Source organism: Haliotis rufescens, unplaced genomic scaffold, assembly GCF_023055435.1.
Source record: "Haliotis rufescens isolate VD_foot unplaced genomic scaffold, xgHalRufe1.0.p SCAF_78, whole genome shotgun sequence".
Lineage (NCBI taxonomy): Eukaryota > Metazoa > Mollusca > Gastropoda > Lepetellida > Haliotidae > Haliotis > Haliotis rufescens.
In genome coordinates this window covers 809,567-826,321 of record NW_025964370.1, presented here as the reverse complement: position 1 = coordinate 826,321, position 16,755 = coordinate 809,567, and the positions used below count along the sequence as shown (strand labels likewise).

Genomic DNA, 16,755 nt, shown 5'->3' with positions numbered 1-16,755 from the left:
GTCAACACACGTGCAGCAAACCGGTAAAACAAAGCATCACACTGTTTGGGACCTTGATCTTCTTTAGGGCCACAAGCAAGTTGCTGATATCTCTCCTGCGTCATCTCGACTCAGTGTTTCAGTCTTTCATTAAACAGTACTCATGTTTTGAATGCGTCATTGCAACTGATTTTATCGGGTAAGCAGGGCAGCATGTTTAAATACTTTTAGCATCCACATTATTTGTGATGATTGTAACTGTCAACCTCAGTGGCGAGAAACACGACCTGTGCCCTTCTTGCAGGTCCAGTCGCTTTTTTGCTGATGCACATTAAATGACACTAATTCAAACAGGTTTCAAGGAACAATGTTATGTAATATATCACAACTGTCATCAAATGGCTTCATCTGGTTCACCTAAAGGCACATTGTATTTTTAACCCCAAGGCTCCACTGCCTTCTCAACCCAAGCCCTGCACCCCTTGCTGTGGTAACCATATCATGGTGCTGCTCCCTATATACGTGTTTGATTTTGAGATGCCACGACATGGAGCGACGGGCTGTCCCGTAGTGTTTTAACTCGACATGCTTCAGCAAAGTGATCAAACGACAAATGCAAAATGACTCACTCCCTGAGACACTTGCCATCAATACAAGTACTTATATATATTAGATCGTGCAACATTACATTTACTTATCGAGGTGGAAACCTAACTGGTAATGATTTTGTATCTGCCAATGTGCTCAGTGATGCAGTTTTCTTAGGATTCATGTATATCATGGCAGGGTTATTAGTGTGGTATGTTCCAAATCGGGAATCTGTTTGAAAAAACGCTATGCACACATTATTAAACTTGTCCAGGGAAAGTTAAGGAATATCAAGAATATGAACAAGTAGAACTAAAAGTATTTTGCTAATATTGAATCATTCCTAGCAGTTCCACTTCTCCCATGTTTTGCATGTTTATAGGCAAGTTGTTGTTTCAGGTGGACCTGGGGACCCCTTGTTGCCATGGGGAAATACAGCAATGTGCCGATGACACGGAGAAGCCATTCTGTCGGAGGAATCAACCTCGCTCGACGACCAAAGAGAAATGTGTCAATAAAAACCTATGTGAGTTGTGTGGTGATGTTTGGATGTGTGATTCTGTGAGTTGTGTGGTGATTCTGTGAGTTGTGTAGTGGTGTTTGGATATGTGATTCTGTGAGTTGTGTAGTGGTGTTTGGATGTGTGATTCTGTGAGTTGTGTAGTGATGTTGGATGTGTGATTCTGTGAGTTGCGTAGTGATGTTTGGATGTGTGATTCTGTGAGTTGCGTAGTGATTTTTGGATGTGTGATTCTGTGAGTTGCGTAGTGATGTTTGGATGTGTGATTCAGTGTGTCGTGTGGTGATGTTTGGATGTCTCATTCTGTGAGTTGCATAGTGGTGTTTGGATGTCTCATTCTGTGAGTTGCATAGTGATGTTTGGATGTCTCATTCTGTGAGTTGCATAGTGGTGTTTGGATGTCTCATTCTGTGAGTTGCGTAGTGATGTTTGGATGTCTCATTCTGTGAGTTGCATAGTGGTGTTTGGATGTCTCATTCTGTGAGTTGCATAGTGATGTTTGGATCTGTGAGTTGCGTAGTGATGTTTGGATGTGTGATTGTCTGAGTTGGAATGCCTCCATGGTCTAATGGTAGAGCCACTGCCACTGGGGTTCGATCCCCCGCAATCTCATTACAATCAGATCTTAGTTCTCGCTACCGCTAAACAAAGATCTGAGGACACCCTATTACGGGTCATGTTAGACCGACCTTGTGCGAACTTAGACCGACCAATGGAATGATTGACGAGATGTCGACATTAGCCAATCAGAATGCAGCTTTCTTGTACTTTACGGCACTAATTTCAAATTGGCAAATACACTTCGAAATATATTATGACAAATTCTCGATTAAAAATTTGAAATCCGGAATGGCTAATAGATGGTCTAGATTGTATGGATTCAGTTGTTAAGCCCATAACTATCGTTTGGAATAACCCATGTTAAAGTTTTTGAGGTTGCATGATTAGAAATCACATTCCGACTATCACTTTTTATGATCTGTTAACCTAGTTCTGATTGGTCGGATGAAAGGTCCTTCTGATGTGACCCCTAATGGGATGTCCTCAGATCTTTGTTTAGCGGAAGAGATAACTAAGATCTGATTTTAATGAGATTGGATCCCCTGCCATGTCATACCAAAAGACATTTAAAAGATGGTACTTGTTGTTACCCTGCCTGGTGCTGGGCATCAAGGGGATAAAACGAGGATTGGTCAGCTCGGAGTCCGTATACTGTGTCTGATTGGGGTATTCATGTTAAGCTGCGACATGGTATCTCAGTTGGCTAGCACTATAAAATCAGCATAAGTCCGTACTTGTACAAGCAGTTGTAAGGAGTAGGTTGTGTGTGACTCATTCAATTTCTTCTGTTGTAGGATGACACGATGGGATTATCGCGCACAGAGGAACGCGAGCTGAAGAAAGCACTGTATGCTTCACTGCAGGAGTGTAAACGACTGGCTCGCTACCAGCTGGATGCTGATGAACAGCATGTGCCACAACCAGTCCCTCGCCAAACTCGACCAATCAGAAGCCGATCCTGGCCATACACGCCGTCTGTGTGCAGCACGGCCACGCCCAGCACATGTGTCAGTGTTGACGAGAGCAGTCAGGACTCAGTCAAGTCTTCTGTCAGCTCTGTGGTGGAACAGAAGACCAGACAGGAGAGGTCAGTGTGCAGGCCGGGCAGAGTTGCATCCCTTGGGCATGCCAGAAACCTGTGATCGTGGGTTGGAATCCTTGTTCACCCCGATTATGTTTCTGGGTTTATTGACCATACCCGTTTTTTCAAAAGTGATTAATGTCTGAAACCTACGTCACTCTAGGTTTTCCGCCCACATCAAGCTCACATGCTGTGATATCACTGTAATATTATTCAAAGCAGCATTAAACCAAACTCACTCACTCTTACATATTTTTATACATCTGGCATTGTTTATACAAATAAAGGGAAGGTCTTGACGTTTTGTTGCTGCACGTAGAAATGAATCCGGGGACCTAACTCTGTGTTTTAACATCTGGGTTATGACATAGACACCTTGTGTTTTGTGAATATGTAATGAGTATCAGCCAGATCATGCTTGTTTAATTCTTTCAGGAAGATCCATGCACAGCGCAAGTTTGCCCAGGGGTCACTTCCTCCGACCCCAAGTACCACTCCAGTGAAGGTCAAGGCCTCTCCCATCAAACTTCTGCCGAGACGAGCCAAGACTGAGGACTTCCTGACCTTCCTCTGTCTGCGAGGTATGTTGTGTCTTGTGTGTTGTGTGTTGTGTTTTGTGTTGTGGTGTTGTGTGTGGTGTGGAATGTTGTGTCTTTTGGTGTTTGTCTCTACCTCACTGAATCTAACATCTTCCTGGCTCAGCTGTAAACAGAAATCATAGCTCTGCTGTTTCTGTCATTGCTTTGCTTACTCATCACTGTGGATTCTTAGGACTGTGTAGCTTGTTGTAACCATGGTAACAGGTGACTCGTTTGACCGGATGCTCATTGACTGGGACCACTGTGTAGCTTGCTGTAACAGGTGACTCGTTGGACCGGATGGCCATTGACCACTGTGTAGCTTGTTGTAACAGGTGACTCGTTGGACCGGACGGTCATTGACTGGGACCACTGTGTAGCTTGTTGTAACAGGTGACTCGTTGGACCGGACGGTCATTGACTGGGACCACTGTATAGCTTGTTGTAACAGGTGACTGGCTGGACCGGATGGTCATTGACCACTGTGTAGCTTGTTGTAACAGGTGACTCGTTGGACCGTATGGCCATTGACTGGGACCACTGTGTAGCTTGTTGTAACAGGTGACTCGTTGGACCGGACGGTCATTGACTGGGACCACTGTATAGCTTGTTGTAACAGGTGACTCGTTGGACCGGATGGTCATTGACTGGGACCACTGTATAGCTTGTTGTAACAGGTGACTCGTTGGACCGGATGGTCATTGACTGGGACCACTGTGTAGCTTGTTGTAACAGGTGACTCGCTGGACCGGATGGTCATTGACTGGGACCACTGTGTAGCTTGTTGTAACAGGTGACTCGTTGGACCGGATGGTCATTGACTGGGACCACTGTGTAGCTTGTTGTAACAGGTGACTCGTTGGACCGTATGGCCATTGACTGGGACCACTGTGTAGCTTGTTGTAACAGGTGACTCGTTGGACCGGATGCTCATTGACTGGGACCACTGTGTAGCTTGTTGTAACAGGTGACTCGTTGGACCGGATGCTCATTGACTGGGACCACTGTGTAGCTTGTTGGACTAGGTGACTCGTTGGACCGTATGGCCATTGCCTGGGACCACTGTGTAGCTTGTTGGACTAGGTGACTCGTTGGACTGGATGGTCATTGACTGGGACCACTGTGTAGCTTGTTGGACTAGGTGACTCGTTGGACCGGATGGCCATTGACTGGGACCACTGTGTAGCTTGTTGGACTAGGTGACTCGTTGGACCGTATGGCCATTGACTGGGACCACTGTGTAGCTTGTTGTAACAGGTGACTGGCTGGACCGGATGGTCATTGACTGGGACCACTGTGTAGCTTGTTGTAACAGGTGACTCACTGGACCGGATGGTCATTGACTGGGACCACTGTGTAGCTTGTTGGACTAGGTGACTCGTTGGACCGCATGGCCATTGACTGGGACCACTGTGTAGCTTGTTGTAACAGGTGACTGGCTGGACCGTATGGTCATTGACTGGGACCACTGTGTAGCTTGTTGTAACAGGTGACTCGTTGGACCGGATGGCCATTGACTGGGACCACTGTGTAGCTCGTTGGACTAAATGACTCGTTGGACCGGACGGTCATTGACTGGGACCACTGTGTAGCTTGTTGTAACATGTGCCTCGTTGGACCGGATGGCCATTGACTGGGACCACTGTGTAGCTCGTTGGACTAGGTGACTCGTTGGACCGGATGGCCATTGACTGGGACCACTGTGTAGCTTGTTGTAACAGGTGACTCGTTGGACCGGATGGCCATTGACTGGGACCACTGTGTAGCTTGTTGTAACATGTGCCTCGTTGGACCGGATGGCCATTGACTGGGACCACTGTGTAGCTCGTTGGACTAGGTGACTCGTTGGACCGGATGGCCATTGACTGGGACCACTGTGTAGCTTGTTGTAACATGTGCCTCGTTGGACCGGATGGTCATTGACTGGGACCACTGTGTAGCTCGTTGGACTAGGTGACTCGTTGGACCGGATGGCCATTGACTGGGACCACTGTGTAGCTTGTTGGACTAGGTGACTCGTTGGACCAGATGGCCATTGACTCGGACGACTGTGTAGCTTGTTGTAACAGGTGACTCGTTGGACCGGATGGCCATTGACTGGGACCACTGTGTAGCTTGTTGTAACAGGTGACTCGTTGGACCGGATGGCCATTGACTGGGACCACTGTGTAGCTTGTTGTAACAGGTGACTCGTTGGACCGGATGGCCATTGACTGGGACCACTGTGTAGCTTGTTGTAACAGGTGACTCGTTGGACCGGATGGCCATTGACTGGGACCACTGTGTAGCTTGTTGTAACAGGTGACTCGTTGGACCGGATGGCCATTGACTCGGACGACTGTGTAGCTTGTTGTAACAGGTGACTCGTTGGACCGGATGGCCATTGACTGGGACCACTGTGTAGCTTGTTGTAACAGGTGACTCGTTGGACCGGATGGCCATTGACTCGGACGACTGTGTAGCTTGTTGTAACAGGTGACTCGTTGGACCGGATGGCCATTGACTCGGACGACTGTGTAGCTTGTTGTAACAGGTGACTCGTTGGACCGGATGGCCATTGACTTGGACCACTGTGTAGCTTGTTGGACTAGGTGACTCGTTGGACCAGATGGTCATTGACTCGGACGACTGTGTAGCTTGTTGTAACAGGTGACTCGTTGGACTGGATGGCCATTGACTGGGACCACTGTGTAGCTTGTTGTAACAGGTGACTTGTTGGACCGGATGGTCATTGACTGGGACCACTGTGTAGCTTGTTGTAACAGGTGACTCGTTGGACCGGATGGCCATTGACTTGGACCACTGTGTAGCTTGTTGGACTAGGTGACTCGTTGGACCGGATGGCCATTGACTGGGACCACTGTGTAGCTTGTTGTAACAGGTGACTGGCTGGACCGGATGGCCATTGACTTGGACCACTGTGAGCTTGTTGTAACAGGTGACTCACTGGACCGGATGGTCATTGACTGGGACCACTGTGTAGCTTGTTGTAACAGGTGACTGGCTGGACCGGATGGCCATTGACTTGGACCACTGTGAGCTTGTTGTAACAGGTGACTCACTGGACCGGATGGTCATTGACTGGGACCACTGTGTAGCTTGTTGTAACAGGTGACTCACTGGACCCGATGGTCATTGACTGGGACGACTGTGTAGCTTGTTGTAACAGGTGACTGGCTGGACCGTATGGCCATTGACTGGGACCACTGTGTAGCTTGTTGTAACAGGTGACTCACTGGACCGGATGGTCATTGACTGGGACCACTGTGTAGCTTGTTGTAACAGGTGACTCACTGGACCGGATGGTCATTGACTGGGACCACTGTGTAGCTTGTTGTAACAGGTGACTCACTGGACCGGATGGTCATTGACTGGGACCACTGTGTAGCTTGTTGTAACAGGTGACTCACTGGACCGGATGGTCATTGACTGGGACCACTGTGTAGCTTGTTGTAACAGGTGACTCACTGGACCCGATGGTCATTGACTGGGACGACTGTGTAGCTTGTTGTAACAGGTGACTCACTGGACCGTATGGCCATTGACTGGGACCACTGTGTAGCTTGTTGTAACAGGTGACTCACTGGACCGGATGGTCATTGACTGGGACCACTGTGTAGCTTGTTGTAACAGGTGACTCACTGGACCGGATGGTCATTGACTGGGACCACTGTGTAGCTTGTTGTAACAGGTGACTCACTGGACCGGATGGTCATTGACTGGGACCACTGTGTAGCTTGTTGTAACAGGTGACTCACTGGACCCGATGGTCATTGACTGGGACCATGGGTGTGTCCGGATTATTTACAGGCTTGTGGAATGTTGCTGACAGTGCAAGTATGGCGGGATGTTGCTGACAGTGCAAGTATGGCGGGATGTTGCTGACAGTGCAAGTATGGCGGGATGTTGCTGACAGTGCTAGTATGGGGGAATGTTGCTGACAGTGCAAGTATGGCGGGATGTTGCTGACAGTGCAAGTATGGCGGGATGTTGCTGACAGTGCTAGTATGGGGGAATGTTGCTGACAGTGCAAGTATGGCGGGATGTACCTGGCGAAGGCTGCCGGTTGTTGTGGTCCCTGATGACATGTTTCCTCTTCTCCCAGGCTCCTCTGTCCTTCCTCCTCACTTGGACTTCTTCAACTTCTCCAGAGGAGAGCCCTCCCATGGGGAGATAAGCGCTCCAGAGACACCCCCACGTCCGGAGCCTGGATCCAAGTGTGAGAGAACAAGGGAGAGCACTCCCGAGTCATCCAGTGTCAGCACCAACGATGAGCTGTACGAGATAGGAACGCCATCACCCTGTAGTGTTATAGTAAGTAATACAGAGATTGATGAGCTCTACCAGAAAGCAATAGGTTGTCAACATCTAGCAATAGGTGGTCTACATCTAGCAATAGGTTAACATCTAACAGGTGGTGAGCATTTAGAAATGGGTGGTGAACATCTAGCAATAGGTGGTCAGCATCTAGCAATAGGTGGTCAACATCTAGGAAAAGGTAGTGAACATCTAGCAATAGGTGAACAGCTGGCAATAGGTAGTGAACATCTAGCAATAGGTAGTGAACATCTAGCAATATGTAGTGAACATCTAGCAATAGGTAGTGAACATCTAGCAATAGGTAGTGAACATCTAGCAATAGGTAGTGAACATCTGGCAATAGGTAGTGAGCATCTAGCAAAAGGTGAACATCTAGCAAAAGGTAGGCATCTTGCAATAGGTGAATATCTGGCAATAGGTGAACATATAGCAATAGATGAACATCTAGGAATAGGTAGTGGACATCTAGCAATAGGTAGTGAGCATCTAGGAAAAGGTGAACATCTAGCAAAAGGTGAACATCTAGCAATAGGTGAACAGCTGGCAATAGGTGGTGAACATCTAGCTATGGGTCGTTGACATCTAGCAAAAGGTAGTGAACATCTAGCAATAGGTAGTGAACATCTGGCAATAGGTGGTGATGATCTAGCAATAGGTGGTGATTATCTAGCGATAGGTGGCGAACATCTAGCAATAGGTAGTGGACTTCTAGCAATAGGTGGCGAATATCTAGCAATAGGTGGTGAACATTTAGCAATAGGTGAACATCTAGCAATAGGTCGTGGACTTCTAGCAATAGGTGGCGAACATCTAGCAATCAGTGAGAATCTAGCAATAGGTGGTGAACATCTAGTAATAGGTGGTGAACATCTTGCAATAGGTAGTCTTGTGAGCAACTTTCTGCACAGGCAGACTGTCAGCAGACTTGCTGTGCTTCATATATTTCTTGTAACAGTCAGTCAGAAAAAGCCTGTGCTACTCATGGGGATCCTGCATGGGCAGCTAACTTGGATGAGGTCACATTAAGGGACTTGTCAATCGCTTGTTGTCGTAGAGATAGCATATGGAGTGTTGCTCATGATGTCAACCACTAGTTTGTCTGACCCAGACTTGAGTATTTAAAAGCTGCTGTTATGTAGCTTAAATTGCTGACTGTGGTAAAACAAGTTTTCATATAGGCCAGTTTATGTTTGAGAAGCTGACATTACAGTTGTTGTTACTCTCCCCAGGCCAATGGGCGGAACGGCGTGAGTGCCAGGAAAGCAGCCCGAGCCAGCGCCAGCACGCCGGAGACAGCCCGGGGCATCGTCAGCCTCAGTCAAGGCCTCACCAAGAAAGCTACACGCGTAAGCACCCCACATCGTGGTCGAAAATCAGGTTCAGTGGACAAAACTCCTTCCCCACGGAAAGGGTCTCCACTTGTCAGGGGGTCGCCATCTAAACGAGGCTTTGCTGTGAAAAGCTTGTCGCCTCAGTTCTCAAAGACGCCTCCAAAAAAGAAGCTTAGCCTCAAGCAGAAAGCTCTGCTTCCCTTCATGCCTCGTAAAGCAAGCACTAAACATGGCAGCCACAGAGAGGCCAGCTCAAAGCAGGCTGTGCTTGAGGGTAGTCAGGTAAATAATGCTGGAACTGAAGCTCGCACGCTGCTTTGCATAGGTCTGCTCGTCTCCGCTCGGTCTTTGCATGCACTGATAATCATGAATTTTCTGTCTGCCAGCCTTGCCTCATCTTTCCTTGCTTGTCGGGTAGCGTAGCTAGCCGTTGTCCTTGTGTTTGTAGAAGGGCTGTAGACCGTAGGGTGTACTCAGGGACTGGGACAGTGGCTCTAACATACTTTATGGGGGTGGGGAGAGGCTGTCATGGGAAGGGTAAGGGGACCAACTGTCGCCATGTAGGTCAAAGGGGGATGGAACTGATGAGAGGGAAATGTTTGAAGTTTCAGTCATCTAAGCAAAACCCATGAGTCCAAAAGACAAACACATGAGGTCTTGTACAGGAATGTCTGTTGACAATAGGAATGATGGTTTTCTGTTTAAACAGCCTCAAGTAACATATTTTTGGCGAGCTCAGCGTCTTCATGACACAGTAGAGAAATTATGGTGGAAAAGTGGCTATGTCATTGAGCGGGATCAGTGTGGCACTTTGACACCTGACCTGAAGATCCCACTTCTGTCACCTCAATCAGGCTGTCCGGCATCTGACCAGAAGATCCCACTTCTGTCACCTCAATCAGGCTGTCCGGCATCTGACCAGAAGATCCCACTTCTGTCACCTCAATCAGGCTGTCCGGCATCTGACCAGAAGATCCCACTTCTGTCACCTCAATCAGGCCGTCCGGCATCTGACCAGAAGATCCCACTTCTGTCACCTCAATCAGGCTGTCCGGCATCTGACCAGAAGATCCCACTTCTGTCACCTCAATCAGGCTGTCCGGCATCTGACCAGAAGATCCCACTTCTGTCACCTCAATCAGGCTGTCCGGCATCTGACCAGAAGATCCCACTTCTGTCACCTCAATCAGGCCGTCCGGCATCTGACCAGAAGATCCCACTTCTGTCACCTCAATCAGGCCGTCCGGCATCTGACCAGAAGATCCCACTTCTGTCACCTCAATCAGGCCGTCCGGCATCTGACCAGAAGATCCCACTTCTGTCACCTCAATCAGGCTGTCCGGCATCTGACCAGAAGATCCCACTTCTGTCACCTCAATCAGGCTATCCGGCATCTGACACAAAGATGCCAATTCTGTCACCTCAATCAGGCTGTCCGGCGTCTCCTGACCAAAGGATCCAACTAAAGTCACTTCAATTTGGCTGTCCAGAATCTGACCCAACGATGCCACTTCTGTCACCTCAATCATTCTGTCCGGCATCTCCTGATGAGTGGAAAGTTCCTGCAGAGCTTAAATGTCCAAAGCATTCCATTGTGACTGAACTTCCTGAGTGTCCGGAGCATCAAGAGTCCCAGGCTGTAGTCAGGGTGGAGGATGGACGCGGGGAAACTTACCTCCCAGTTCTTGATGAACAGACTGGAGTCTTCAAATTAGAAATAAGGGCTAGTAGATTACACAGTCTTCGTGAACACACAGATGGTGGCAAATCAATGTCCCAGATCATGTCACAGTCAGACGACTTAGATGAAGGTACGGAGACAGGAGGAGGTGTTTTGGAAGAAATAGATGATGTCACTTCTCAGACTGGCGGCGGTGGAGCAGATACTGTTCACACCGGAACAAAGCCAAGGGATCCGACTGTTCCAGATCTCTCACAGACAGCATGTTTTGTTACAATAGTTTATGAACAAAGAAGACGCAGATGTGTTGAGGATGACAATATTCAGAATTTGCCGAGGTACATCACATCTGAAACAAGACATGACCCAGGGCTTGCATCACAGGTGAATGTTCTATTCCCCGAGATGGAACCTCCTGGTATTGAAAACCATCCAGAGACCCAAGTTGTGCACAGTCAGTGTAACAGTCAGCCTCAGTGTGTGGAAGGTCAGTCTGTACATGATACCTTTCAGTCTGACAAACACACTCGCCAGGCATCCAAACAAGATACATTTGAAGAATACCTCAAGAACCTGCCCCAAGAATGTGTGATTGGCCTGGGACATGTTCAGCCCACTGAATTGAGTTACATGTCTAGTTCAGGCACGTCTATATCAGATGCTCCTTGTGAAGGATGGACAAACAATAGTGCAGGAATGGCTTCCGGACACAGGGGAAGGATCATGGCGGCTTCTTTGCTTCCACATAGACAAGTTGAGTGGCAGCCAGACTCCGGAATCACATCTGATGGAAAGATTCTGAATTTAGAGACCAGTGAATGGCCAACACAGAGAGGAAATATGTCCTTCAGACATGACGACCTGGACCTGGTGCAGGATTCTCCAATGCTGAAGCCAGTGAACGATGTCGCCTGTGGTCACCAGGGGATGAGGGGCACATGTGAAGATGCTTGTGCCACGGAGGACTTGCTGCTGAGTTGTGTGGATGACAGATACTTCAGTGGAGATGACAGATACTTCAGTGGAGCGCTGTCACCATCAGATGATTACTTCTACCAGGACTTGTTGAAGCCGTGTCCAAAGTCTTGTCGTCTTGACGATCTGCTGTGGCCAGATGTTCCTGAGAGAGGTGATGCAAGATTTCACTCCCACGTTGAACTTCCAGATGAATTTTACGGCACAATGGAGGAGGGTCGATCCCCCTTGGACGGTGGAGAGCCACTTTATCAGAGTGTAACCCCGGGGTTAGAGTTCCACCAGGGGGTTGATCCAGGGCTCAGTGGGGCACTGGGTAATAGTCCAAGATCCCTGCAGATCCACCACAATGTTCATGAAGAAAAAGAAAGACGTATCTGCTCTAAGTATTCTGGAGAATTGGATAGTTTTGAAATTATTTCCTCATATAGAAACAGACATGTGCAGCTTAAAGATATAAGTACAAAACCCCGAGAATCACTCTCAGTACATTGTCATAACGTGCATTGTAGCCATATTGGAAGGATGTCCTCACACACTGGACAATCCCCTAGGGAACAGTTGTCATTGATGGGGAGGAACAGTTTCTGTAGACACAGCCAGGCGTGGCAGACACAGGAGCCAAGGCAAGGGGAAGGGTCCAAGCCCATGACAAAACTTCGGGAAATGTTACTGTGTGCTGATGTCGCTGCATGTGGAAGGACCTCTGATGGTCTTCAGAAGGAAGTGGACAATGATGCTGATGTCGCTGCATGTGGAAGGACCTCTGATGGTCTTCAGAAGGAAGTGGACACTAATGCTGATGTCGCTGCATGTGGAAGGACCTCTGATGGTCTTCAGAAGGAAGTGGACAATGATGCTGATGTCGCTGCATGTGGAAGGACCTCTGATGGTCTTCAGAAGGAAGTGGACAATGATGCTGATGTCGCTTCATGTGGAAGGACCTCTGATGGTCTTCAGAAGGAAGTGGACACTAATGCTCATGTTGCTGCATGTGGAAGGACCTCTGATGGTCTTCAGAAGGAAGTGGACAATGATGCTGATGTCGCTGCATGTGGAAGGACCTCTGATGGTCTTCAGAAGGAAGTGGACACTAATGCTGATGTTGCTGCATGTGGAAGGATCTCTGATGGTCTTCAGAAGGAAGTGGACAATGATGCTGATGTCGCTGCATGTGGAAGGACCTCTGATGGTCTTCAGAAGGAAGTGGACAATGATGCTGATGTCGCTTCATGTGGAAGGACCTCTGATGGTCTTCAGAAGGAAGTGGACACTAATGCTCATGTTGCTGCATGTGGAAGGACCTCTGATGGTCTTCAGAAGGAAGTGGACAATGATGCTGATGTCGCTGCATGTGGAAGGACCTCTGATGGTCTTCAGAAGGAAGTGGACACTAATGCTGATGTTGCTGCATGTGGAAGGATCTCTGATGGTCATCAGAAGGAAGTGGACAATGATGCTGATGTTGCTGCATGTGGAAGGATCTCTGATGGTCTTCAGAAGGAAGTGGACACTAATGCTGATGTTGCTGCATGTGGAAGGATCTCAGATGGTCATAAGAAAGAAACAGATGTCTCCAACAGCTCCTACAGCTCCTCTTCTGCTGGGCCGACTGATCCCCAGGCAGAACATGGATGCTGTAGAACCCAGGACAGTCCTGCAGCAGTTTCTCCAGTGGGGTACCGGGTGAAAAGGATAATTGTGAAACCGAGACAGTATTCTTCAGCAACCGACAGCCCACCCCTAGAGATCCGAGTAATTGAGAGTTTGTCTCCTGAAACTATTTGGGAGGATCAAAGACATGTTACACTTGGTCGAGTCATCGGTTATACCCCATCCTCGTCTGTCACTCCGAGGACAACAGGGACAAGTACTGAGGTTTGTTCTGTGTCCTGCCAGGGAGACAGCAGAGATGCTACCGCTGCTGGTGATGTTGGTGATATTGAGGGGGATGACCTGGATTCAGCCCTTGCATCACTAGCTGCTCAGTGTGAAGCCATGAGAACAAGGAAGAGACGAGCATCTCTTCTCCTTGGAAGAAGATCTAATGTTGGTACGCAAACTGTGTACGACATAAAGAGCGAGTTTAGGCCTTCACTCTCTGACAGTCCTCGTCCCCGACCGTGTGAGACATCGAACTGTAGGACGAACCTGAGAAACAAATGTGACACTTTGGCCTGCTGGAAGCCAAGGAAGACATTCTTGTGGAAGGAAAGTGAAAAGCCTAAAGTGAAAAAGGTTGAAACGGCGATGTCCAAATCAGATGAGAACTGCCATTGGAAACAAGGACATGATCTTTTCCCAAGCAAACAGTTGGGGAAACAGCCGAAAACATGGACTAAAATATCCTCCAACAAACCTGGTAGGGTGGGATTGCCCAGTGTCGGATCGGCAACACACAGAGGCCAGAACCGAGAAACTCTGTACACAGACACATCAGGAGACCTTGGACGGAGTGTACAGGTCACCAAACAAGAAAAGAAGCTGATGGAAATAACAAGGTCCTCTTCAGGACCAAAGCCGATACACTCTATGACCTTGGTCACAGATAAATCTGACCTTCACTGTCTCCAGCTGGATAAGAGACCAGATACTGTGGTCAATCTGAAAGTCTGTTCCCCCGACACTGCTAGTGTTTCCCAACACCGCTTAGAGACCAATCCGAGCCAAGGGCCATCAGCCAGTGGTGTGCCACACACAGAGTCCAACAGTTTGACTGCACCAAGAGAATCCAGAACCAATATTGATCCACCGACGCACATTGGTGCACGTCAGAGGGTTCCGCTTAAAAAATGTGCCAAGAAAACCAACATGGAAATTTGTCCTGTGCGAGCCTCAGCTGAAATTGTCCCCCTTTGTCCCCCACCATACAGTGTTCAGAAATGTGTGGAGGAGGCGGGAAGAATGGGAATCAAGAACAAGACGAGTCACGGTAGGCGACATGACACATAACAAATAACACATAACACACGGTGTGACATGACACACTCCAGACTGGCTCACACACTGCATAGAGTGTCACTGAGAATGGAGCTATATGGTTGGCTAATAGTAATGTACACTACGACATAATGCTGAAGTATTAACTGCACACTGCTACATAATGCTGAAGTATTTACTGTACACTGCTACATAATGCTGAAGTATTTTCTATACACAAATTAATGGTGAAATATTTACTTTACACTTTTACATATAAGGCTGAAGTATTTACTATACACTTTAATATAAGGCTGAAATATTTTCTGTACACTGCTGCATAAGGCTGAATTATTTACTGTACACTGCTACATAAGGCTGAAATATTTTCTGTACACTGCTAATTAATGCTGAAATATTTTCTGTACACTGCCAAACAATGCTTAAATGTTTACTGTTCACTGATAAACTGCTGAAATATTTACTGTATACTGCTACATTATGCTGAAATATTAAGTGTACAATGCTACATAAGGCTGAAGTATTTTCTCTAGACTGCTAAACAATGCCTAAATATTTTCTGTACACTGCTACATAATGCTGAAGTATTTACTTAGACTTTTAAATAATGCTGAAGTATTAACTTACACTGCTACATAAGGCTGAAGTATTTACTGTATACTGCTACATGATGCTAAAGTACTAAGTTGACACTGCTACAAAAGGCTGAGACCCGTGAAGACCCGTGGTAGAATAGGTCTTCAGCAGCCCATGCTTGCTGTAAAAGGCGACTAACAGGATCGGGTGGTCAGGCTCGCTGACTTGGTTGATGCATGTCATTGATCCCATATGCGTGGATTGATGCACATGATATTAATAACTGGATTGTCTGGTCCAGACTTGATTATTTACAGACCGCCGTCACATAGCTGGAATATTGCTTATTGCGGCTTTAAAAACAAACCAACCAACCAACATAAGGCTGAAGTATTTTCTGTAGACTGCTAAACAATGCTGAAATATTTACTGTACACTGCTAAACAAGGCTGAAATATTTACTGTACACTACTACATAATGCTGAAGTATTTTGTGTACACTGCTACATAAGGCTGAAGTATTTTCTGTAGACTGCTAAACAATGCTGAAATATTTACTGTACACTGCTAAACAAGGCTGAAATATTTAATGTACACTGCTACATAATGCTGAAGTATTTTCTGTACACTGCTACATGAGCTTAAATATTTTCTCTACTCTGCTACATAAGGCTGAAATATTTACTTACACTACTACATAAGGCTGAAATATTAACTGTACACCGCTACATAATGCTGAAGTATTTTCTATAAACTAATAAACAATGCCGAATTAGTCTGATGTTGACAAGAATGAATGAAGCTCTGCTTTTGAACATCTGCTTGCTGTGCTGCAATACCTCCCTACTGTAGTGTGTGTTGTACTCATTACCCTCCTGTCCCCCACCACACGCTCAGTGGACCAGTCTGTTGTCATGCTATTCTCTTCTCCTCCCTGTGTTCAGCAACCAGTGTTGACAAAGTACAGTTGTCAGATCAGAATACAGTGTATGGTGCTGGGCGGCTGTTCCCACCACCCCCCTGTGTTATGGCATGTGGTATATGTGAGGTCAGTGAACAGGTCACTTAAAGGGCAAGTGAACTAGAAAACATGAGTGCAATTTTGTTGCGAACATCAATTTTCCTAGATACAGTATATTCGTAAAAGTACTTCAATGTCCACGTGAAAGTGCTGGAGTCACACTCTCACTGTTATCGGCTTCTAATACAAGGAGGTGTGGCCTAAGGGACCAGCGATGCGTGCGTGACACAGGCTGGCTGATATGGAGTAGTATAGGTAATGGGGGTTCTGCCGCAACTCCACTGGAGCAGGATTTATATACCTATACTGCTACTACAGGGGGAATTTTTTATGCGTAAATGATGATGCGATTTAATGATAGTCATAAGATTAAGTTAAATTGGCTCTAGCTCACCAATACCTGGGGTCAATCATTGCTTCTATTAGTATAAAAATGATGATGTGATTCAACGAAAGTCGTTTTAAAAGAAATATCAATATTAATTAATAATGGATAAAATTTACTATAGCCCACGAGGATATTGGAAAGGTGTAGGAGCAATAAAAAAATTAGCCACCACGGCTAAGGTATCTAAAGATGTGGCCAAGGATTGGTTAAAGAAAC

The 16,755-nt window shown here is 47.0% G+C and overlaps 1 protein-coding gene across 1 annotated transcript in view; it reads left to right on the top strand.

The window, feature by feature from the left end:
* The first annotated feature begins 11 nt into the window (after nucleotides 1–11).
* LOC124123134 overlaps nucleotides 12–16,755 on the top strand; it is a 60,177-nt gene continuing 43,433 nt past the window's right edge. Inside the window, exons 1-8 of the mRNA XM_048388747.1 lie at nucleotides 12–178; nucleotides 967–1,093; nucleotides 2,443–2,735; nucleotides 3,165–3,310; nucleotides 7,413–7,621; nucleotides 8,857–8,973; nucleotides 9,668–14,546; nucleotides 16,075–16,178. Of these exons, the coding sequence (XP_048244704.1) occupies nucleotides 992–1,093; nucleotides 2,443–2,735; nucleotides 3,165–3,310; nucleotides 7,413–7,621; nucleotides 8,857–8,973; nucleotides 9,668–14,546; nucleotides 16,075–16,178 (5,850 nt within the window). The 5' untranslated portion in view covers nucleotides 12–178; nucleotides 967–991. The remainder of the gene's footprint in view (nucleotides 179–966; nucleotides 1,094–2,442; nucleotides 2,736–3,164; nucleotides 3,311–7,412; nucleotides 7,622–8,856; nucleotides 8,974–9,667; nucleotides 14,547–16,074; nucleotides 16,179–16,755) is intronic.